Here is a 22,906-nt window from a genome sequence, read left to right as displayed (position 1 = left end):
TGCGTGCTCTTACTCCTTTACAGTATGGTCTGAAGTAGCGAGTGCTTTGTTTCGCCAATATTTGGATCCGGACTGGGACCTCACTCTTGCAGCTCTTTGCATTAACTCCGGAGACTCTCTCAAAGACATACTTCTCCGGTTGTGTTTTCAGATTACTATTTATCATCTATGGAAGGAGCAGAACACAATAATTCATGCTAAGGGATTCACGTCACCTCTTCAAATGATTAAACGTATTGACAGACTAATCAGGAATCAGATTTCTTCTCTAGATTATGTTGCCAAACCCCGTTATCCGAAATTGCTTCTGCGATGGTTAATGATCTCTCCACTTTTTAGGGGAAGCTCTTGAAGGATTGTCGACCTGTTTGAAGAACCTATGAATACCCTTTTATTTGATTGTAAAGCATTAGCCAAACTCTCTTGTACGTAACTTTTCCCATTCGATCAATCAATTACACTTTTCATCAAAAAAAAAAAATCATTTCAGTTATTATTTTTTTTGTTTGTTTTTAACTATTTACCATTTCTTCTCTTCTTCTTTTTTCCCATTTTAGAAAATTATTCTATTTTGGTTCCTCTTCTAGGGAAGAGAAAACCATCTACTTTAATCTTTCATTTGGATGATAGAACTATCCACTTCTATATAACATGAAATATGGAATATCTATAAAACTAAATTATGTTTATTTTATCTCTGACTATATGTATGAAAAATAAACTACAGATTTTGCATTTCTGTTTTCCGTTGGATAAGAGCTTTATACGTGAATGTGTACATTAACCATATTTACTAGACAAAATTCAAAATATATCAAAACTTTATAATGGAAAAATGTATTCACTCAAATGAAACTCCAGTTCTACCTGATGTATACCGTTTTTAGTCTCGAAATAGTTTCTTCCACATCGTTATCAAGTGGTTTAATCATTTATAGTTTGTAGATGATATTAAAATAAGATATTTATAAACTAATTTGGATGACAAATTAACGGCTAATTAAAGATATCGCGGGTAGGTAGTTATGTCTTACAAGCAAAATATACATACTTAGCAAAGTTAATTGCAAGTAGCAAATAAGCAACGGTTACTTAATTAATTAAATATAATGGACTAATAGAATAATAGATAAACAGCTTAATATGCGTTATAAATATATATAAGCTCTCTCTCCTATCAAAGATTAAATCCCTAATTTTATAAAATGCTGATAAAAGTTACGGTCAACTTCCGTAGCTGCTGAAGAAAATTATGTCACTTTTAATTGGAATCTTCTCGAGGAGGAACACATTGCTGTCTAGTACTAGAAATCATTATTAGAATTTCATAAGAACAAATAGCGATATTAATATATTATGATTCCGATAGATACAACAGAAAGAAAACAATAATTGCGAGGAGAATAATAAACTTAATGGTAGCTTGGCTCGGAGCCTCGGACCATTTCCCATGTGCTCATATTTCTGTGGGCGCTTAATTAAACCCATCTCATTTGCGTTTTGTTTTATACACTAAAATCAGTTTTAGTGGTGGGTATTTATATAATTAAGACTAATGTTTGGCTTCTAGTAATATTGTTGTATTTAAAAAAGGTTTGTGATTGACGCCAAAAAGAAAAAAAAGGCAACTTGTTAAAGATGTGTAATGCAAAATTCAAACATATATAATGCGATAAGGTTATGAAATTCACCATATTCTTCTGTTGAAAAGAACTGTTGGTCCCCGATATATGAGGTCATACGGTGACTTTTATATGGATTAGTTTCAAATTTCAAAATTTGACGTAATTCACAAAGACACAGATAAAAAAGATAAGAAGAGGATTTGATGATTATCCTCAACTGATGAAAACATAAACTGCCAATAGTATACGTACGTACTATATATGGACGGGGTACGTGGTATATATACGGACGGCATGTGGACATGTTGATGTATTTGCTTTTGGATCATCGATATATGTAATAGACATCGGCCAGGAAAAAGGTGTTCACGTACCCATATCTCAAAATGGGCCACAACCTTCTTAATTTATATCTTCCAAGAAATGTTTATCCCTCAGTTAACATTAATCTATAATCGTCAACATGGATTTTGATATGATCAAAATTGTAGAATTCTTAATTATATTTTGCAAACCGCCTAGTTTACTAAAACTATATAAATCAGACGGTGCAACTAAAAAACCTTAGATATGATTACAAAATATTTCTCAAAATTTATCTGATTACCTTTTCTTTAAACAAACGAAAAATAATAGATCGGGTGGCGACATGCGAGATTCGCGGTACAAAAATTGAAGTCAACCCTTTTGAGAAAAGTTGACTTCTTCATGTTGATGACGTGGCGGGGCCGTACCTTCACTTCCCTTCTCGGACATATCTTTTGATCATAGTTTAATACTTTTAATGTATTTATTCTCTCGTACATTTTATACTACCATGACATATTAACAATTGAATATGTATTATAATGTCGAGAAAATAGATGACAAGTCTCTAACAAAATATCGTCCTAACAAATCCATTAACTTAATACTATATATATATATATTAGTATCTAATCTCATAGGTGGTGTGTTATATATTATATAGTTGCGGAGTCACTTTAGAGATTAGTGGGGTCAAGTGACCTGTGTGACCCCTGTATCAAATCTATCAACTTTTGTTTATATGTAATTTGTTGTGGGGTAAATTTTCTGAGTTTCATTGTTTAGTCACGAATTCAGTTCTAATGTGTGGCTTTTATTTAATCATTTGACTAATTTTAATTTGCTCGCTTCGCACATGGTTATTATAATTTGAATCAAAAAAGCAGATATATATATATATATATATTTATGTATTAACGTTTTCTGTTTCATGTTTTATTTATTTAGTTATTACAATTGTTTGGAATTTCTGTGTGTACCAAAACGTTAACAAACTATTAAAAAAATACAAATCAAGCAAGCAATCAAATTGAATATATATGCTATATATTTGAATTAAAATAGTTCACGTATTGAAATAGAAATTTCAAATATGAAACATGCATGATTGTTTGTTTATATAGTTACACTACATAAGATATGCTGATTTTTTTTTTTTGTATAACTAGAAGAAAGTTAGGTTCGTTTTACTTTGATAACCATTAAGTTGGATATACAAAAGATCTATAGAGAGAGAGCCAAAAAGTACATCTAGAGAGAGAGAACTTCAAGTTTTCAACGCCAAGCCCCTCTCTTATCATCCGTACATATCTTCCGATCCATCTCGGTCTCAACTCCATTTCAATCTTCAACTCTCTCTCTCTCTCTCTCTCTCTCTCTCTATTCAATATCTTTATCAATTATCATCATATATATAAATTGGGTACAGTTTCTACTCTTTTATAAACACACATCTTGATCACAAACCTCTCTCTTTCCTCGTCGTTCTCTCTCTTTGTGGGTTATACTTTTGTGCGTGTGTACAAATATACATGCAAATACACATACACATAGGAAGATATGATGGGTTACGAGCAGATGAATCAGATGACAATGACGACAACGGCGATGATGAAGAATTACAATAAGAGGGGACTAAACAATAACACTCCACAGAAGAAAATAATGACGAGGAGAAGTGTGTCGGCCATTGACGGTGGTGCAGCTGCGGCGGCGGCTGAGAAAGGAGATCGCAGCCAGAATCTCAAGACTCTCGATCTTAGCGGCATGTCCCTGGCTTCTCTCTCTGCCTCTTCTATCAACTTAGCGTCAATCTCCCAACTCGATCTTTCCAACAACAATATTCAGGTATTAATATACTTATGTATGATCAACATGTTCATAATAATTCTGAATTTTCGACGTTGATATAATAAATAAACACTTTTTCTTATGGAAATAGCCATATTTCCTAATATTTAAAATTTTAAAAACCCCAACAACAACTTGTAACCGAAATGACTTTTCCTCAATTACAAAATACCAAAAGTATACGTACTTCAATTCTATGTTTCCACAGTACCTTTGAAAACATGGTCTTTTCATAATTAGCTTATAAATATATTTTAAGTACAATAGAATAATTTCGCAATTTAAAGAACGTACGTACGTGAGAATAATATAGCTCTTAAGTTGAGAAAATGAAATTACAATTACGTGAGCTATTCGTCCACTCTTGTTTTTTTGGTTTTTAGAGACTACTCAAAAGACAAGGAACCATGGATATAATAATTAGTTAAGGTTTTTTAATTAACCAGTATAATTTAAAGTTGTGGCCTTGTGGGTTCTAATTAAATCATGAGGGATTGTCGGTAACTAAGAATAATTAAATTAAAAAGATTGTAAAGAAAATGAAGCAAGGAAACTTCTCCTTGCATATGCATGATTCGTTAGAAAATCAAATCAGACAAAAAAATTGCTAAATGGTGAATGTGTGCACACATAAACTCCATGTCAGAATCATAATTAATATATACATTATTTTGTAGTAAACAGCGAAAATCATGTTGTTTGGTCAATGTTATATATCTTAATCTGCGATCTTTTTGTCACTTCCTGTTTTGTTTCAGGAAAGGAAAACTTAATTATATTTCTAACAAGACAAAAAAAGAGGTTACGGATAAAACAAGTTTTGCCAGAAGTACTGGACAAATTGTTTACTAGAAATTTAAAATCATAAAAATATCTGCTATATATATATATATATATATATATATATATATAAATATGTGTGAGTTTGCATCATGATATAAGATGAAGGACAGCGCGGTTTACACAAAAAAAAAATTACTTAGGTCAACTCGAACCTTATAAAGCATATTCGTTTTTATTTACTCAGACGTCTGCGCGTGCATAAGCAAAGTAAGCCACAGGTGTTCGTTTTCCCCGTTAAATAGCTGTGTTATACGCAAGTATACTAAATATCAAATGAAATAGCATTCAATACGAGTTGATCCTAAACTTTTCTGTCCTCTTTCACCGAATAGTAGTATAATATTGTCTTTATAAAAGGAAAAATTTAACCTCATCAGAAGATATATAAATTGTGTTTTTGATTGATGAACCGGTAAAAAAGTAAAAGATTATAAGCGAGTTTAAAGATAGTGTGTGTACTTGTGTCTCACTTAAAACTTAAGATTGTATTACTCATAAATTTAATTTCTCATGCAGAAAATTCCGGAATCTCTAGTAGCAAGAATGTTAAATTTGTCAGCATTGGATTTACACTCCAATCAGCTCAAAACTCTTCCCAACTCCATCGGATGTCTTTCCAAGCTTAAGTTTCTTAATGTCTCCGGAAATTATCTCCAGTTTCTCCCAAAAACTATCGAAGATTGCCGGTAAGACCCCACTTCTCTTAATATATATACTCCAAGTAATGTACAACAAACGCGAATCGCAACAAAACATGCAGATCGCTGGAAGAGCTGAACGCCAACTTCAACGAGCTGACGAGGCTCCCAGACGCGATAGGGTTCGAGCTAACCAATCTGATCAAGCTCTCCGTCAACTCGAACAAGATCATCCAGTTACCACAATCCGTTAGCCACTTGACGTCGCTGCGTGTGCTTGACGCACGGCTAAACCGACTTGGTTCTCTCCCTGAGGATCTAGAGAACCTCGTGAACCTTCAGGTCCTTAATGTCAGCCAGAACTTCCAGTACTTGACGACGTTGCCTTACTCCGTCGGGTTGTTGATATCTCTCGTGGAGCTTGACGTCAGTTACAACGGAATTACAGTTTTACCACACTCCCTCGGTTGTCTCCGTCGCATTCAGAAGCTCTCCGTCCAGGGTAATCCCCTCATCTCCCCACCTTTTGAAGTGGTATGTACATTTTCTTTCATAACATTATCGTTTTCAATTGGTCTATATATAACATGCATTGTAATAAATTTAGTGGTGACCGAACGACGAGGCTAATACAATTATATACGTACAAAATTATACATGTCATTAAAAAGTAACATAATCTGTATATATAATTTTTTTTTTATAGAATGCATTCAACAAATGATAATATAATATATAGTTTAATTTGTTTCACAAGCATTATTAATCTATATATACATAGTGTGTTAAGCAACGCCTAATATGATATTTATTTGAATGTATATTATTTCAATTAATTAGGTTGTGTATATATATTATGTTTAAGCTAATTAATTAGCAGGGTATAAGGAACTTGAGATACACGAATATACAAATTAATTAACTTTGTGATATAGTTTAAATTAATTCCATGATTACAACAGGTGGAACAAGGATTGGAAGCATTGAAGCAGTACATGAGCGAGAAGATGACCGAGTCTTATAAGAAAACTCCGACCAAGAAAAAGTCGTGGGGAATTGGTAAGCTCGTCAAGTACGGATTGAGCTCTTCTCCGGGGAGGAGAACTGGCCGTGGAGACGAGAGGCAAGGCTTCATCAACGTCTCTGATTACCGTCAAATAGACGGAATCGCCTCCCCGCGACACATGTCCCTCTTCAACCCGCGACGCCTCTTGTCTCCACTCTCCGCTTATTTCTCTCCTCCAAGGTATTAGCTTAGGTGTGTGTGTTCTGTTTTTAATCTTCTACATACGATTGCAAAACCGTCGTCATCAGTACTACTGTTACATACATGTATTTTTTTAACTGTTAATGTCTTTGTACATTGTTTTCTGCATGCTTAGCGTGAGGATAAAATCATATCTTTGTATATACGTTTTTGGTTTTGTGTTTTTATGTCTGTATCATAGATTTTTTAAATGGTTTCTCTCTTTTCGTTGTATTGTAGTTCAATTTTGTTGAACACATTTGTATATTATGACATAGGCACACTTACAGTGTAGTCCATATGTATATAGTGGAAGATCGCATTCTGATAATATCAGTCGTATTGTTCAGTTCACAGTGTTCTCCACCTTCGTTTGAGCCCAATTCTTAGAACTAATTAATATTCCCCCAAACTAAATGATGGACATGAGTATTATTGACATGTTTGGATCCGGTTACAAAGAAATGGTGTTTTGAACGAGTTCATAGATACATTGAATGGGTTCAATAGTGTGCACTATGGGATAAAAATAGCATGACCATTGACCACTTGCCTTGTTATTTTCTCTAAATACATAGCATAGGTCATGCTATTTTCTCGAAACCTCGTCTCTACTTTCATCTAATCCAGTTTTACCGAACTTTACATATATTTACATAAGTTCATATATAGTTATTCAGTACGAATAAAGTCACTATCGTTGGCCATCTATACATTAAGCAACAACTAGACAGTGTGGGGGAAATCCAAAATTAGCAATCTATTGCAACACCAATCGCGTAATGAGTTTTGGATGGACCAAAAGGTACTGATCCAGTAAATGAACTTATTCATACATAACACAGAGGTCTAAAGACATAATTCAAACTCAGAGGAGTCTGAAAAAAAAAGAAGCAATGCCAGAACTTAAAACTCACCAAGAGAATTAACCTTTGTTTCCAGACTCCTCCTTCTTATCTCCTTCATCGCTTTCGATCTGAGGTAAACTCTGCAACTCAAACGAAATAATGGAACTGAATCTCAGATCATGTCTCTCCATGGAGATTCACAGAATTTAGCATTACTGAGACAAGTGAGAGGCGAGCTAAACAAATTTTGGCTCAGCTAGACATTTCGTCGAACACGTTGCATGCGTTATTAAAAAAAAAAAAAAGAGAAAGACAACTTACAAGATCAGGTTTGTATATATTGTGAACGACGGAGGCTCCAGCGAGCAGAGAGGCTACAACGACGACGGTTGACATCGCTAGCGACGGTGTTCCCGTCGGCTTCTTCCCGCCAAACTTATTCATCTTTCGTCTCTTCGATGCTTTGTTTTTTTTTTTTTCAGCTTCGGCCAATCAGGAAATTTCGTAACAAGTCTTGACGCGCGTATACCTCAATTAGTCAATTCCATTTATATACGTTGTTAATTGTTAAATCATTTAATTACACTTATAAATTTGACTATGCTTTTTATATCATCCGATTTATTTTTATTTTTACCTCTTTAGTTTACTCATTTAAAAGTTAAAACATTGGTTTGATAAGGAGCAAAAAAACAAAAAAAAAAAATGTAAGAAAAAACATTCATATCAGCTCAAGAAAGACAACCATTTTGCTGATTTATTTATTTATTTATTTTTCTCTTTTCTTTGTACCAAGAAAAATTGCATATTGCGAGAAGAAAATGATACAGAGCTTGAGTAAAAAGATGAGGTATTATAGGGTTTATATACGAATGTACAGACAAGTATCTAAGTCCATCCTCTATTCCTTTTGGCCAGTATGGGACTTTCATTATATATATCTCAAGATTATGGTATATGATGACGACGGTATAAGTAATAACCCATTAGAACCACCTGAAAACAAGAATCACCAGTAGCAAGAGGGAGAATCCCATCGCCTGCAACATCACCATATATTTTCATCTTCATTTCCTCAGTATAAAGTGATAAGAGTTTGAGAGAAAGAGAAAAGAGTCATTACAGTGATTGCGGAAGCAGCAAGGCCAGCTCTTTCTCTAGGATCCTTGCGGTAGTAGTTTCCGAAATAGAGAAATGTCGCGTAGTACCACAAGAAAGGGAACAAAAACCCCAGGAGAAAGCTGTAAAAGGAGGGATAGGTAGATAGTAAGTAAACGAATTGGTTATAGCGAAGCAGCATTGACTTAACTCGGAAAAAAAAAAAAACAAATACTGTCATACTCACGAGAACCATCCGATGCCACAACCAAAGCAAGGAAGAGGTTTGTCATAATAAGCTCCACTTTCTACCTCGTCCACATCTTTTACAAGTGTATATCTTCCTTTCCCACAAACCATAGCATCTAATATCATACAAAGCCAATGTCTCTTAGTTAACGGAAAAGGTAAGCAAAAGACAAATTTTATTTGCAGGAGTTCTTAAAAATAGTGTACATCTTAAAAAGAGTGTTCGCAAAATGGATTGAGAAAGGGCATGTAGTGTAGTGAATGGTGATGGTACCTTTAAGAGCAGAGTAATATTTAGCAGCTGGTCTGACTAGACTGGCATGCTTATCACCAATGGATTTTACCAGCTCTGAACTTGCATCTCCACTCTCTTTAACAGCTGCTTAATCAACAGATAAATCCAAAGAGGTGAGAAACTAGATGGATATGATAAGGGACAGTCTAAGTTGTCTCATCTATAAAGTCAAGGCCTGGTTCCTCCCTTAATCCAAGAAATCATAGTTTGTGGGTAAAAAAAACAGGACACAATTTCATGATCTTTAAACTACAAATTAGAGGCTTAGAGCTAAAGTAAAGTACAGATTTTGAGGACTAATATGATAACAAAAAGCACATAAGAGGGTGAAAGATGATTACTTTCCCCCATATGTAGACGAGCGTTGATGAATGTCAAAAGCTCAATCTTAAAATTGTCTCTGCAACAAAACAAAAACAGTTATGAAATGAATTTTCAGCAAGGAAACCCATTGAGGAGGTGAAAAAAAAAAGGGTATAGAAAACAGAGATGGTGGGTTTCAGCTAAAACCCTAGGCAGCAATCAAACCCCAACACAGAAATTGAAATCAGCACAAAAGAACCATGAAAAAAAAAAAACCTGAGTCTAAGTGATTGACATGAAAAAAAAGAAGAAGAAAATACATATATTGAAGAAGTCTTTAAAAAGCAGTTCGAATCCATCAAAAGAATGAATCCAGCTCTCGGAGATCGTTCCGGAAAGTAAAATGAAAACGACGAACTCACCTAACCAGGTTATATAATTTCTAGAGAGGAGATTGATTGAAAGAGAAGAGGGCAGATGAATCACGTATCAAAAGATATAGATGCGAGAGAGAGAGAGAGAGAGAGAGAGAGAGAGAGAGTCGTCGTGCTTCGTCTTCTTCTGGTGGTTCTGCTGCTTGTTCAACTTCGTCGTCAGCGTGCTAAATGCGTAGAGAGCGGAAGAAAGAAAGAAAAAAATTAAGTCTTTTTTTCCTTTTTTTTTTTTTGCCTAAAACAAGTTTTGTCTCTTTTCTATTTTGCTTAATTGGAAAACATTAAAACCAAACTATTCGTTTTTTTTATGATTACACTATTTTTATTAATTATATAACCAAACCATTCGTCCACTATAGCATTTGTCTATTTTATAGATTACAACACTTATTAATGATGTTTTTAAGATCGAATCAACTCATCATCCATTAAAATGCTTACTTTAAAAGAAAAAACAGAGCAACGTTATACATTAATAAAAAAAGTTTGCCCAATAAAAAAAGAGATTAAAAAAAAAGTAAGTTTAATCCAACTGGACACAAGTTACCAACACTTCACAGTTTTATCATTTTAGTTGATTTCTTCCATCCATGGTGGTGTTTATCTAGTGATTATGACATTTTATTTGATTTTGGTAACATTATGACAATTTGATTAGTACTAGGACTAAATAAAATCAACCTGCTTTTAAGTAATCCACAATATAATAAAAAAAAGTAGATATACTTCACATTCAAAAGAGAAGACCATTCGTCGAAGCAAATTAATCACAAAGATTATAAAATTGAAATTAATTATAATTATGGGCTAATGTGAACATTTTTGTAAGTGGGGAGGTTAGGCCATATTTATTAGGACATCAAAAGGTGTTTTCTTAGGCCATTTAAAAATGAAAAAATTGAATAGTGGACTTAAGATCAGCCTTATTGATCTTATTCAAGATCTGTTCTTGGACCTGATCTTGTGTGACGTGTCTCTTTCTGATTGGGAAGAATTATTTTCCAACTGAAGCTTTGTTTCATTTTTCATTTTGTTCAGTCTCGAAATTTTTGTTTTTCTTCTTCTCTCGCAAACGGCGAAACGGCGAGAGATTTGTGTTCTCATCACCGTCGTCACGGTTTCCGGTGTGTATTCCGGCCATTGAAACACCAAGTCAACCGATCTCCTTGTCTCCTCGTTTCCTCGTTTCCTTGTGTCCACTGATTCTCGTCGTCTCCTCTGTCTCGCGAAGTCAAGAGATCTCCTATGTCTCGCCAAGCTCAAGATCTCGCCGTCTTCTCTGTCTCCTATGTCTCGTCGGCTTTATAGACAAGGTAATCTCCAGCGATATAAACCTAACCTCATCTCTGAATTAGGTTTCGATTTAGGGTTTCGATTTTGGGGAAAAATTGATTTAGGGTTTCGATTAGGTTTCGATTTAGGGTTTCGATTTTGGGGAAAAATTGATTTAGGGTTTCGATTAGGTTTCGATTTTGGGAAAAATTTGATTTAGGGTTTCGATTAGGTTTCGATATAGGGTTTCGATTTTGGGGAAAATTTGATTTAGGGTTTCGATTAGGTTTCGATTTAGGGTTTCGGTTTCAATAGGCAACACTCATTCATTATAGGGTTTCGATTTTGTGTGTTATAAACCTAATCTCATTGCGTGTGTTGTATTGAAAATCAACATTAATCGATTTTGGTTTGTTTATGAGGCATGTAGGTGAGGTTAAGCAGGACAAATTAAATCGGACCACCATCAACAACATTCCTTACTCGAAAGTAAAAGGTAAGTCAAAGTCACTATATGTAATGCAATGTTCGACCATAGTCTAAACTCACTATATGTAATACTATAGTCTAATGGTTTGAATCACTTAAAGATAGATCGGTCTATTGTATAATATGTTTGAGTAGTTGCTTGTAAAGTATTGTTTGCTTGGTTATTGTGATGGTGTATGCGACGGTCTAGGTTGGTTTAACGCATGGTATTAACGAAACTGAACTTTAGTTGTGATGGTATGGGATGGTTGATTGGTTTGTCTATTGTAAAATATGTTTGAGTGGTTTGTGTAGTTGTGTAGTAACTGGTTATTCACAGATTTTAAGTGATTGTAGTTGCCTTTAAAGTGTTGTTTGCTTGGTTATTGTGATGGTGATTGCGATGGTTTAGTCACATGTGGGAGATCAAAAAGAAGGATTTAGAGGGCATGAAAGAACTTCAAAAGATGTCCATTATTGACACTCTCCTTGCCAAGAAAGAAACGATAGATGAAGATGAAAAAGCTCTAAAGAAGAAGCTAATGGCTGAACTATTTTAGCTTTAGGGTCTGCTGATGGTGTTCGTTTTAAGTTTATGTTTATGTTTATGTTTATGTTTAGTTTTAACTCTAGTTTATGTTTTTAATGAATCGGGTTATGTTTATGTCTTAACTCTAGTTTATGTTTTTAATGAATCGGGTTATGTTTATGTTTTAACTCTAGTTTATGTTATACTTATCTATGTGTTTTCGGAAACTTAAATATATGTTTTGGTTTCAGGTTGAAGAAGACATGTTCTCTGAATATGACGATGGCATAAACAGCCCATTAGACTATAGTTCCGATTCAGAAGAGGAGGCTGAGACTTGTTACTATCAACCGCAACCATCAACCGAGATTGGACCACTACCTAGTCTGTCGAACCGTGAAGCTGAACCACTACCTAGTCTGTCGAATCGTGAAGCTGAACCACTACCTAGTTTGTCGAACCATGAAAATTTTAAATTTTATTTACAATGTTTTGTTGTTTCATAAAAATTTGATATTGTATTTTGAATTTTAGTAAAAGTTTTATAAGTTTTAAATTTAAATGTTTTTTTATAAGTTTTTATAATTGTAATATGTTTAAGAATATTATATTATTAAATCTTATGATCTTAAACATGTTTTCCCAATAACTAACTTTTTAACAAAAGATCTTAACTACCGATCTTACATTATTTTTCTAATACATTTAGTCTAAGAACACCAAAAAAAGTTGTCCTTTAAAGATACATTTAGAGTGCAATGATTTTGATTCCAAATTAAAGGAAGAAACTTTCTTGACAAAATTACAAATTACATAAAAAAATAAAAAAAATAAAAAAGGGAAGAAGAAGACAATTCAAAGGGGGGAAGAGAGATGAGTCAAGGACAAGTCAACTACCAATAAAGTCTTCGTCTTCTTCTTCTTCGTTCTCATGAGCTACACGACGTCTACTGTTGTTCGTCATTCCTCTCACCTCTATCCTTCTGATCTCTGACCTTGTGTGTTTATCTGCTACTCTGTTTCAACGATTTTGATCTTACAAACCATGAACAGAGGCAGCTTGATCCCTAATCCCATCTCTCTCCCTCCTCCTGAACAGTCCATCTCCAAATTCTTGTAAACTCTCTTCCTCTCTCTCTCTCTCTCTTTGGATTCTTTATTTTAGGGTATTATCTGCTAATGTTTCTTCAGATCCTGTCCTTTTGAATTTTAGATTTCTTGTTAGGATTCTAAACTTTACATCAAATTTGGTGAATCAGAAGTCTGTTTTTAGGATTTGTTGTTCACACCATAAAGTGATTCCTACAGTGTTCACTTAGACTATAGTGATTGTTATTCTGACATTGTAAAATAAATGGATAGAACACAGAGTGGAACATTCAAGGATGGAGACCTTAGAGTGAATAAAGATGGAATCCAGATCGTGTCTCAATCTGAACCAGGAGCTGTAAGTTTTTGTTCATTTATGCTTCTTGAAGTTGATAGATCTCACTCTCCATGAATTTTATGTTTTCTTTTTGTTTTTGCTACATACAGCCACCTCCTATTGAGCCCTTGGACAACCAATTGAGTTTGGGAGATCTAGAAGTGATCAAAGTCATTGGCAAAGGAAACAGTGGTAATGTCCAGTTGGTGAAACACAAACTCACTCAACAGTTTTTCGCTCTCAAGGTCCGATTCCATATTCCATTCTGTTTTGCTGTTTACATGTTGTTGTATTTATGTTGCCTTCTTTTTCCCCGAGTGTCTTCCTTCTCTCAAGATTCATAATATGTTTCAGGTCATTCAAGTGAACACAGAAGAATCAACATGTAAAGCGATTTCTCAGGAGCTTAGGATTAACTTGAGCTCTCAATGTCCATATCTTGTCTCATGTTATCAGTCTTTCTACCATAACGGTCTCGTTTCGATCATATTGGAGTTCATGGATGGTGGATCCCTTGCCGACTTGTTAAAGAAAGTCGAAAAAGTTCCTGAAAACATGCTCGCTGCCATCTGCAAGCGAGTACTCTACGCTAAATCTTTAAAAACATCTCTATCCGTTTCTGTAAGAAAAAGCACATAACTAAGGCTCTTTCTTCTCTACTATATATTACGCAGGTGCTACAAGGTCTTTGCTATATTCACCATGACAGGCGAATCATTCATCGGGACTTAAAGCCTTCAAACTTGCTAATCAATCATAGAGGTGAAGTCAAAATCACAGACTTTGGTGTCAGCAAGATCTTGACAAGCACGAGCAGTCTAGCTAATTCTTTCGTGGGCACATACCACTATATGTCTGTAAGTCTCCTACATTCACCTCATAACACTCAGTATAGGCACATTACTCAGTTTCGAGACTTATATGAACTACGGTATTACCATGTTTTGCAGCCAGAGAGAATCAACGGAAATGGAAGTTATTACGGTAGCAAGAGCGATATATGGAGCTTAGGACTGGTTTTACTCGAATGTGCAACGGGTAAATTCCCGTATACTCCTCCAGAAAACAAGAAGGTATGGAGTAGCGTGTACGAGCTCGTGGACGCCATTGTTGAAACTGCACCTCCTAGTGCACCTTCCCATCTGTTTTCTCCAGAGTTTTGCTCCTTCATCTCGCAATGGTGAGACCACAGATAATTTTTGGAACCGTTTCGTCTCATTCTTTGTTTTATGTAACAAGTAGGCCATTTGAAATTGATGCTTTTAACTTGTGTAGTATACAAAAAGATCCAAGAGACAGAAAATCTGCAACGGAGCTTCTGGTGCGTAGTCTTACAAAGACTCTTGTGTCTTTCTTCTACTAATATGTCTTGGATTACCTTTAACGACTTGTGTATTGTTGCAATTTTTCTGGTGAATAGGAACACAAGTTCGTGAATATGTTTGAAGATGCAAATCTCTCCGCTTACTTTACCAAAGCAGGATCTTTGATTCCCCCACTTGCTAACTAGAAGAACCGAGTTTGAGCAATCTTTTTTACCACCAAGTTCTAGTTCATATCCACTAGAATAGATCTTATGGAAAGACAAAATTTACAACATGCATGTTTTGTCTTTTGACTTTATAAAATACTAAAATCTACAAAATTCGATTTACTTGTGTACTACTTTCCACTATACACATCTACAATTTGTGTTTTGGACAGTAATATATCTTTCAATTTCCGTAATACTACATCTTATTGAATGTTGTAACCATATTACAATTAGCCCGGGAGGAAAAATACAAGGGGCTTTTTAGAACGTCAAGATAATGAGCTTTTAACACATTAAGCTGCATTACCTCATAAAGCTTGTTAGTTAAAAAATAATAATTTAACAATAAGCACAAATTAATAGTAAATATTTCTTTTGAGAGACCCATATTCAATTTAAAAAATTAAGAAAAAGGACCCTCTCTGCCTCAGTTCAAGGGTTTGCTCTTGAGTTTCCTCTGAGGCTTCAAATCAACCACCACCACACTTATGTTGTCTTTGCTTCCTCTCTGTATCGCCAGCTTTGACAAATACTCAGCCGCGGACATCGCCGCGGGATCTTTCCCTTCCTTTCTCCGCTCATCCGCGAGCAACGACGCGTCCCCAGCCATCGCATTTTTCTTGTGCCACAAGAGAATCCGCTTCCTCGCCATCTCACACGCTTCCTCATCCGTTATTACATCCCAAACCCCGTCACTCGCAAGAATCAGACAGTCATCTTCTTTAACTCTCTTCACAGCCGTCACTTCCGGATCAGGAATGATTGACGGTTTCAAGTATCTATCGCCTGTTGCAAATTCACAAATTCATAAGCAAAAAAGGTTTCTATTTCAAGATATCTTTAGGGTGAAGAAACATAAAGAAAGCTTACCAATTGATCTCGACATGGCGAGAACACCAAAAACACGAGCTCCATTCCACTGGATCACTTTCCCTCCCGCGGCTTCAATCCTCGCCGCTTCATCTTCTCTATCCGGCTACACACATAACAATACAAAACATACATCAGAAACATGGATTCATAAAACTCCCAAACTAAACATCTTGAGCACAACACAACAGAATCTAACAATAGATCTTGAGTCTTTATAAGCTTACTTTATGGTCAACGGATAAAGGAAGCGCAGTTTTCCCGCGGCAAAGAACGGCTCTAGAGTCACCGCAGTTAGCAACAAAGATATGAGTCGGGAAAACGACAGAGACCACAGACGTTGACCCAACCGTCTCCGGGGCAACAGACTCAATCTCCGAGTCAACTCTCAAGAAAGAATTGAAAAGAGCTCTCTTCCATTTTTCCAGCCACGTATCACCATCGCAGAGCATAGGTTTCTCCTTAGCTATCTCCTCCGCTAAAGCCAAATGCATCCTCTCTTTACAATAGTTCGCTACCTATATAACACAACCAAATCAAGACTCTTTGCAAAATTTGGTAAAACCCAAATCGAAAGATCCAATCTTTTTTATACCTGAGAACCGCCATGGCCGTCGTAAACACCGAAGAAATGAGCAGTTGACTGAGGATTGAAACGACCATCTGACAACGAATCAGAGCAAGATTGAAGGAACCTTGGAATCGTGGAGACAGCATCTTCCATCTCAGGTCTTCTTCCACAGATCGAAGTCACACCGTATAAAGGAATACTCTTGAATTCGAACAGACTCCTACTCTCTGTTCTGCTTATCATCTTCTTCTCCCTCTGAACATCTGAGGCGTTGTTGTTGATCCCATCTCCGGCGGAGATGGGATCAACGACGACTATATCAGCAGCTGCTGATTCCTTCATGTTCAAATTAGGAGAATTGATCCGAGAAATCAAAACTTTCCTAGATTCAGAACCGTGAGACGCGGAAACAGAGCATGAGGTTAGATCTCCTCCGTTCTCGGAGCCTTGAGTTGAGTATTGTTGTTGGTTGCTGCTGCAGTAACCTTTACCCAACCTGATCCCTGTGAAATCCATCTGGGTTTCGGAGAATGGTCTGAAAGGACCAGCGATCGATGATGATACTTCTTCCATTAATGAAAAAATTAGGTAAAGGTTTGATCTTTTTTTTTTTTGTCTGTGGTGAATCTATTAGGAGATAAACTAAAGCTCCAATGGAACAAAACTGAAGATGTCTGAAAGAGAAGGTATAGTTAGGAAGACAAGAAACACATGACTCTTATGAAAAAAGGGAAAGCAAAGACAAGCGCATGAAGATTTTTCCCGGGAAAATCACAACACATAGAGAGAAAAGAAGAGTTGAATTTTGTTAAGGAGGGGGGGGGGGGGGGGGGTATCCTGGATTGTGGGTAATTTTTGTAGGTGTATGTAATCTAGAAGATAGATAGATAGATGAATCTAGATATCTCGTTATAGTTGGAAATAAAAGGAAGACTTGTTCTAAAATTTGGTTTGTGTTCTTCTTCTTTCAGATTAAAAAGACAAAGGAAAGAGGAAAATAATGGGGGGTAGGCTAAAATGCTTAATGCAACAATTTGCTTCGAATCTACTATTTTATGTACACTTATATATATAATATAAAGGAGCGGTTTATATAGTTTTTGTAATAAGGGGAGATGTTTCGTTCTTGAAATTATAAAAATCTATTATAATGATAAAAAGACACATGCTTCGTTTTTCCATTTCTGTTTCTTTTCCTTTTTGTTTTGTCAAACAAAATATGTTTTGCTTTTTTAACTTTAGTTAGGTCATCAGTTTTAATTGAATTTTTTTTTAATATATTTTTTATAAGGTGACTTTCATTAAATGACGTGTCGTGGTCGGAGTTTAAAATCTTGTCATTTATTTGTTGTCATATACTTTAATCTTCTTCATAAATAAACATCAAAGCATTATTCGTAGCTTCTAATCATTAGACTAATAAAAACATACAAACATAAATAAAATTTAATGTCATTTTCAGTATAAGAACAATTCTTAATCCATACAAAGAGATAAGAAAGAAACGAGCGTTTTATATTCTCAAACAATTAAAGACCACCGGTAAAATATCTCAATAATAATAATAATTTAACTAAAGAGAATGAATCCTCTTATTATTCGTCTAATAATTTAAAAATTATTGATTTTGAAAACCGTTTTTGGTCAAACTTAAAACCAGAACTATTGTTTGTAATCTGTTTAGCATAGGAAACCAAAACCATTTGATGCAGTAGTATTCTATTCATTAAATTATATATGGGATTAAACAAATCTAAAATTTTTGAATCATAATTTTTTTTAAAAAATCTATACAAAAAAACATAGTAGAACTGCTATAGCTGAAAAAAATTGGTCTTTGTAGTTTCAGACAAATATCAAAAAAGAGATTAGTCGCTGAAATATTAAAAAATATGTTAAAAATCATATAAACCTTTTCCAAAATATAATATTATTTTCTCTCAATTTTGTCATTCAAGAAAAAGAGATTCAAGGTCATGGAAGTCCATTAATTGGACCAAACTAATATACACTCTATATTTTATTTGACCAGAGAAATAATAGAAAACATAATCGTGTTGTCGCGATATAAATTAGAAAGAAAAAAAAAACATGATTCCTATTGTAATTTATAATGGATAGATTAATGGACATAAATAATGCAACGACCCAAAAGAAAAGACTAAAGAGAACATGAATAATAGTATAATAGGAGTACAGGACCCACGTTTTACCAGCCAAGAATAAAAACCGGTGGATGAGCGACACGTACACCTGAGAAAAAGTCCGATTTTGGGAACCAGAGAGGGTGACGTGTACGGTTTAAGATGTTGTTAGTTGGGTTGGGGTGGCCGAAGATGAAGAAGAACAAGTTTTTTTTCTTTTTGTTTTTTGATAAATAATAAAAAGGTTCATTGCACTGACAAAGACAGCAACTTTTTTTATATATTATTTTCTTCTTCGTCCTCATTAAATTCCGTAAATATCTTGTCTTTAAACTCTCTCTTTATTTTATTTTTTCTTTCCTTCTTAAATCAGTATAATATCTCATAGATGGATTCTTCAACAGACAGATAAGAAAGAAGAAGTATATATTCAAAGTTTCCATATGTTTTGATGCCACTTGTGCTGTACTCTTTGGACAATGTGTGTCATGATATTATTGTTATTCAAATTGGAGAAATGTGTGAAAGTGGGCTTTGGATGATGATGATGATGATGATGATGATGATGATGATGGACAACAGACAAAATACTCCCACAAGACACCTACCTCAAATGTAATGAACCAATCATCTACTCTTTTTACAAGTTATTACAACATGTTGTAAAGAAAAACACATCGCCATGTCTATATCTATATGTGGTTAGCTTTCCTTGCGATTGAGGGCAACGTAGTTGGGTTGTTAAACTTGTAACCAAAAAAAAAACAGAACTAATTCAAATGAACGGTACCTAACTACCTATATTATTACCCCATTAACAAAATAATTAAATAAGGTGTAAAGTGGTATATGATTACATCCATTCAAGTTCTCGATGTCTCCCATTTTTGGTGAAACATACTACTTGATGAGTTCTTTCTCATATGCAACATACAACACTCTTGCTTCCATTCTCTATTTTCAACTCTTCAGTTTTGTGTTTTCTTTTCCATCTTTTATGAGCCCACAATCTCGTCACACCATTATAAGGAGTGAGGACTTTTATTAATGTCTTAGATCTATTTGGAATTGTTGACCAAAATAAACCTATAGTAAATAAAGGACTCTTATTAGAGGGCCAACTTGTTATCGGGCCTTGAACATTTCCAGGAAGGGATTAAGCAAAGGTTCAAATCTACTCATGGTTTCTTGGACTAAGTCACTTCAGCGTTCAGACAGCATTATTACCGTTGACTTGACTTTATGAGTCAACTAACGAAACCTCATCTTCTCTATGAGCAGATCGATCACCATGAGAAGCTAATAATTTAACTATTAGTTAGTTTGCTCAGACAAAGTAAAGATACAGCAAGAGAAATCATCGAAATGGATTTCATCTCATCCCTACTAGTGGGTTTAGCTCAGGGGTTGTGTGAATCTATGAATATGGCAGAGAGAAGAGGAGTTAAGGTTGATCTTAGACAAGCCATCACTGAACTCGAAACAGCTATCGGTGATTTGAAGGCCACACGTGATGACCTGAAGTTACGGATCCAACAGGACGATCTAGAGGGACGAAGCTGCTCAAATCGTGCCAGAGAGTGGCTTAGTGTGGTGCAAGAAACGGAGTCTAAAACAGCCTCAATTTTAACGAGGTTTAGACGTCGGGAACAGCGGACGAATATGCAAAGGAGATGCCTCGGTTGTTTCGGTTGTGCCGACTACAAACTGTGCAAGAAGGTTTCTGCGACACTGAAGTCCATCGGTGAGCTGAGACAACGCTCCAAAGATATAGAAACAGATGGCGGGTCAATTCAAGTGACTTGTAGGGAGATACCGATCAAGTGCGTGGTCGGAATTACCACGATGATAGAACAGGTTTTGGATTTACTAAGTGAAGAAGAAGAAAGAGGAATCATCGGGGTTTATGGACCCGGTGGGGTTGGGAAGACAACTTTAATGCAGAGCATTAACAACGAGCTGGTCACAAAAGGCCATCCGTATGATCTTCTGATATGGGTTACGATGTCCAGGGAATTCGGCGAGTGTACAATTCAGCAAGCTGTTGGAGCGCAGTTGGGTTTATCTTGGGGCGAGAAAGAGACCGGGGAACAAAGAGCTTTGAAGATACACAGAGCTTTGAAACAGAAACGGTTCTTGTTGCTGCTCGATGATGCCTGGGAAGAGATAGACTTGCAGAAAACTGGAGTTCCTCGACCTGACAGGGAAAACAAATGCAAGGTTATGTTCACAACACGGTCTATGGCATTATGCAGCATTATGGGTGCGGATTGCAAGTTGAGAGTGGACTTTCTGGAGAAGCAATACGCGTGGGAGCTCTTCTGTGATAAGTTGGGAGAAAAGATATCTTGGAGTCACCGTCGATTCGCCGGCTCGCTGAGATTATAGTGAGTAAATGTGGAGGATTGCCACTCGCATTGGTCACTTTAGGAGGAGCCATGGCTCACAGAGAGACCGAAGAAGAGTGGATCCACGCTAGTGAAGTTCTGACTAGATTTCCAGCAGAAATGAAGGGTATGAACTATGTATTTGCCCTTTTAAAATTCAGCTACGACAATCTCGAGAGTGATCTGCTCCGGTCTTGTTTCTTGTACTGCGCTTTATTCCCAGAAGAACATTCTATAGAGATCGAACAGCTTGTTGAGTACTGGGTCGGAGAAGGGTTTCTCACCAGTTCCCGTGGCGTTAACACCATTTACAAGGGATATTTTCTGATTGGGGATCTGAAAGCGGCGTGTTTGTTGGAAACCGGGGATGAGAAAACACAGATGAAGATGCATAATGTGGTCAGAAGCTTTGCACTGTGGATGGCATCTGAACAGGGGACTTATAAGGAGCTGATCTTAGTAGAGCCTAGCATGGGACTTACTGATGCCCCTAAAGCAGAAAACTGGCGACAAGCGTTGGTGATTTCACTGTTAGATAACAGAATTCAAACCTTGCCTGAAAAACCTGTATGCCCGAATCTGACAACACTGATGCTCCAACAGAACAGCTTTATGAAGAAGATTCCAACAGGCTTTTTCAGGCATATGCCTTTTCTCAGGGTCTTGGACTTGTCTTTCACAAGTATCACTGAGATTCCGTTGTCTATTAAGTATTTGGTGGAGTTGTATCATCTGTCTATGTCAGGAACAAAGATAAGTGTATTGCCCCAGGAGCTTGGGAATCTTAGAAAGCTGAAGCATCTGGACCTACAAAGAACTCAGTTCCTCCAGACGATCCCACGAGATTCCATATGTTGGCTGAGCAAGCTCGAGGTTCTAAACTTGTATTACAGTTACGCGGGTTGGGAACTGCAGAGCTTTGGAGAAGATGTGGTAGAAGAACTCAGGTTTGCAGACTTGGAATATATGGAGAATCTAACCACACTCGGTATCACTGTTCTCTCACTGGAGACCCTAAAAACTCTCTACGCGGTTGGCGCCTTGCATAATTGCATACAGCATCTGCACGTTGAAGAGTGCAATGGTCTCCTTCACCTCAATCTCCCATCACTTGCTAACCATGGTAGGAGCTTGAGAAGACTTAGCATAAAAAGTTGCCATGACTTGGAGTACCTGATTACACCCACAGATGTCGAAAATGATTGGCTTCCAAGTCTAGAGGTTCTGACTTTAAACAGCCTCCAAACATTAAGCAGAGTGTGGGGAAATTCTGTAAGCAAAGAGTGTCTGAGGAATGTCCGTTGCATTAACATTTCACACTGCCACAAGCTGAAGAACGTCTCATGGGTTTCGCGGCTCCCAAAGCTAGAGGTGATTGACCTGTTAGACTGCAGAGAGCTAGAGGAATTGATAACTGAACACGAGAGTCCATCTGTTGACGATCCAGCACCGTTTCCAGCCCTGAAGACTTTGACATTTAGGGATCTCCCAGAAGTAAGAAGCATACTTCCATATCAATTGTCTTTCCAGAAACTAGAAACTTTAGTCATCACAAATTGCCCCAAAGTGAAGAAACTGCCATTTCAGGAGACGGTCCAAATGAACTTGCCAACAGTTTACTGTAGTGAGAAATGGTGGGATGCACTAGAAAACGATCAACCAAATAAAGAGCTGTACTGCTTGCCGCGCTTCGTTCCAAATTGATATGAGAGCTACGAGCCCTCTGTCAATTATGGACATAAAGACAATAAATATTAATTATTATGCGAGAGAAATGTTAAGTTAGGAGTTGGAGAAGACTTGACCAACATGCCAGCTGCATGGCCGTTCCACTGCTGCCTGTAACATGTAACTTTAGAAACAAAACAGAGCAGTATAGATGCTGATGCGTACCAATTAATGACCATGGTTAAAGTTTAAAGTGCAGAATATAGCTAAAGAGAGGTCATGGAGAATACAAAAGCAAAAC

General features: G+C 36.2%; 7 protein-coding genes across 9 annotated transcripts; 4 read left to right on the top strand and 3 right to left on the bottom strand.

Annotated features, from left to right (window-relative positions):
• Nucleotides 1–3,125: 3,125 nt before the first annotated feature.
• On the top strand, nt 3,126–6,840 carry LOC104717650 (plant intracellular Ras-group-related LRR protein 8). The gene is made up of 4 exons (XM_010435259.3): nt 3,126–3,779; nt 5,142–5,311; nt 5,386–5,797; nt 6,226–6,840. The coding sequence occupies exons 1-4, from the start codon at nt 3,492–3,494 to the stop codon at nt 6,514–6,516; spliced, it is 1,161 nt and encodes a 386-aa protein (XP_010433561.1). The 5' UTR covers nt 3,126–3,491; the 3' UTR covers nt 6,517–6,840.
• Nucleotides 6,841–7,245: 405 nt separating this feature from the next.
• LOC104717649 (uncharacterized) lies at nt 7,246–7,894 on the bottom strand. The gene is made up of 2 exons (XM_019230897.2): nt 7,679–7,894; nt 7,246–7,497 (listed from the first exon to the last, which is right to left on the bottom strand). The coding sequence occupies exons 1-2, from the start codon at nt 7,799–7,801 to the stop codon at nt 7,435–7,437; spliced, it is 186 nt and encodes a 61-aa protein (XP_019086442.1). The 5' UTR covers nt 7,802–7,894; the 3' UTR covers nt 7,246–7,434.
• Nucleotides 7,895–8,088: 194 nt separating this feature from the next.
• Nucleotides 8,089–10,266, bottom strand: LOC104717647 (large ribosomal subunit protein eL20z). 2 transcript variants are annotated; one of them, XM_010435257.3, is made up of 6 exons: nt 9,725–10,266; nt 9,341–9,399; nt 8,979–9,083; nt 8,703–8,820; nt 8,481–8,598; nt 8,089–8,397 (listed from the first exon to the last, which is right to left on the bottom strand). In XM_010435257.3, exons 2-6 carry the CDS (start codon nt 9,348–9,350, stop codon nt 8,344–8,346), a joined length of 405 nt encoding a protein of 134 aa, XP_010433559.1. In that variant the 5' UTR covers nt 9,351–9,399; nt 9,725–10,266; the 3' UTR covers nt 8,089–8,343. The 2 variants fall into 2 exon arrangements, with proteins under 2 accessions (XP_010433559.1, XP_010433560.1); XM_010435258.3 differs by having other exon boundaries at nt 9,623–9,969.
• A 359-nt stretch (nt 10,267–10,625) lies between these two features.
• LOC147935857 (uncharacterized) lies at nt 10,626–12,394 on the top strand. Its single transcript, XM_087468494.1, has 4 exons — nt 10,626–10,706; nt 10,890–11,049; nt 11,439–11,504; nt 12,257–12,394. The coding sequence occupies exons 1-4, from the start codon at nt 10,626–10,628 to the stop codon at nt 12,259–12,261; spliced, it is 312 nt and encodes a 103-aa protein (XP_087324620.1). The 3' UTR covers nt 12,262–12,394.
• A 355-nt stretch (nt 12,395–12,749) lies between these two features.
• LOC104717645 (mitogen-activated protein kinase kinase 1-like) lies at nt 12,750–15,159 on the top strand. 2 transcript variants are annotated; one of them, XM_010435255.2, is made up of 8 exons: nt 12,750–13,121; nt 13,368–13,452; nt 13,542–13,676; nt 13,786–14,010; nt 14,106–14,288; nt 14,382–14,611; nt 14,707–14,752; nt 14,852–15,159. In XM_010435255.2, the coding sequence occupies exons 1-8, from the start codon at nt 13,051–13,053 to the stop codon at nt 14,939–14,941; spliced, it is 1,065 nt and encodes a 354-aa protein (XP_010433557.1). In that variant the 5' UTR covers nt 12,750–13,050; the 3' UTR covers nt 14,942–15,159. The 2 variants fall into 2 exon arrangements, 1 of the variants encoding a protein (XP_010433557.1); XR_015568856.1 differs by having other exon boundaries at nt 12,772–13,121; nt 13,786–14,006.
• On the bottom strand, nt 15,151–17,800 carry LOC104717646 (protein phosphatase 2C 56). Its single transcript, XM_087469807.1, has 4 exons — nt 16,431–17,800; nt 16,063–16,353; nt 15,836–15,941; nt 15,151–15,751 (listed from the first exon to the last, which is right to left on the bottom strand). Exons 1-4 carry the CDS (start codon nt 16,977–16,979, stop codon nt 15,393–15,395), a joined length of 1,305 nt encoding a protein of 434 aa, XP_087325933.1. The 5' UTR covers nt 16,980–17,800; the 3' UTR covers nt 15,151–15,392.
• A 1,971-nt stretch (nt 17,801–19,771) lies between these two features.
• LOC104717644 (disease resistance protein RPS2) lies at nt 19,772–22,863 on the top strand. The gene is given in 2 exon segments (XM_087469804.1): nt 19,772–20,879; nt 20,882–22,863. Coding segments are annotated over 2 exon segments (2,724 nt in total). The 5' UTR covers nt 19,772–19,915; the 3' UTR covers nt 22,642–22,863.
• Nucleotides 22,864–22,906: the final 43 nt, after the last annotated feature.

Source organism: Camelina sativa, chromosome 10, assembly GCF_030686135.1.
Source record: "Camelina sativa cultivar CO46 ecotype springtype chromosome 10, ASM3068613v1".
NCBI classification, from domain to species: domain Eukaryota; kingdom Viridiplantae; phylum Streptophyta; class Magnoliopsida; order Brassicales; family Brassicaceae; genus Camelina; species Camelina sativa.
Note: the sequence above shows the minus strand (reverse complement) of the source record. Positions and strands in the feature narration are given on the sequence as shown.

What these genes read in the sequence shown, in the direction of transcription:
- LOC104717649 (XM_019230897.2), bottom strand. Translation starts at nt 7,801, where the DNA reads ATGAATAAGTTTGGCGGGAAGAAGCCGACGGGAACACCGTCGCTAGCG. An exon ending in ATATATACAAACCTGATCTT is followed by an intron (nt 7,498 to 7,678) that starts GTAAGTTGTCTT and finishes TTTGAGTTGCAG; the next exon opens with AGTTTACCTCAGATCGAAAG.
- LOC104717650 (XM_010435259.3), top strand. Translation starts at nt 3,492, where the DNA reads ATGATGGGTTACGAGCAGATGAATCAGATGACAATGACGACAACGGCG. An exon ending in TTTCCAACAACAATATTCAG is followed by an intron (nt 3,780 to 5,141) that starts GTATTAATATAC and finishes TTTCTCATGCAG; the next exon opens with AAAATTCCGGAATCTCTAGT. An exon ending in AAAACTATCGAAGATTGCCG is followed by an intron (nt 5,312 to 5,385) that starts GTAAGACCCCAC and finishes CAAAACATGCAG; the next exon opens with ATCGCTGGAAGAGCTGAACG.
- LOC104717646 (XM_087469807.1), bottom strand. Translation starts at nt 16,979, where the DNA reads ATGGAAGAAGTATCATCATCGATCGCTGGTCCTTTCAGACCATTCTCC. An exon ending in CTTTATCCGTTGACCATAAA is followed by an intron (nt 15,942 to 16,062) that starts GTAAGCTTATAA and finishes TTATGTGTGTAG; the next exon opens with CCGGATAGAGAAGATGAAGC. An exon ending in CGCCATGTCGAGATCAATTG is followed by an intron (nt 15,752 to 15,835) that starts GTAAGCTTTCTT and finishes AATTTGCAACAG; the next exon opens with GCGATAGATACTTGAAACCG.
- LOC104717645 (XM_010435255.2), top strand. Translation starts at nt 13,051, where the DNA reads ATGAACAGAGGCAGCTTGATCCCTAATCCCATCTCTCTCCCTCCTCCT. An exon ending in CAGTCCATCTCCAAATTCTT is followed by an intron (nt 13,122 to 13,367) that starts GTAAACTCTCTT and finishes ATAAATGGATAG; the next exon opens with AACACAGAGTGGAACATTCA. An exon ending in AACAGTTTTTCGCTCTCAAG is followed by an intron (nt 13,677 to 13,785) that starts GTCCGATTCCAT and finishes AATATGTTTCAG; the next exon opens with GTCATTCAAGTGAACACAGA.
- LOC147935857 (XM_087468494.1), top strand. Translation starts at nt 10,626, where the DNA reads ATGAAAAAATTGAATAGTGGACTTAAGATCAGCCTTATTGATCTTATT. An exon ending in TGGACCTGATCTTGTGTGAC is followed by an intron (nt 10,707 to 10,889) that starts GTGTCTCTTTCT and finishes TGAAACACCAAG; the next exon opens with TCAACCGATCTCCTTGTCTC. An exon ending in TCGTCGGCTTTATAGACAAG is followed by an intron (nt 11,050 to 11,438) that starts GTAATCTCCAGC and finishes TGAGGCATGTAG; the next exon opens with GTGAGGTTAAGCAGGACAAA.
- LOC104717647 (XM_010435257.3), bottom strand. An exon ending in ATATTACTCTGCTCTTAAAG is followed by an intron (nt 8,821 to 8,978) that starts GTACCATCACCA and finishes GTATGATATTAG; the next exon opens with ATGCTATGGTTTGTGGGAAA. An exon ending in TTGCTGCTTCCGCAATCACT is followed by an intron (nt 8,398 to 8,480) that starts GTAATGACTCTT and finishes GTGATGTTGCAG; the next exon opens with GCGATGGGATTCTCCCTCTT.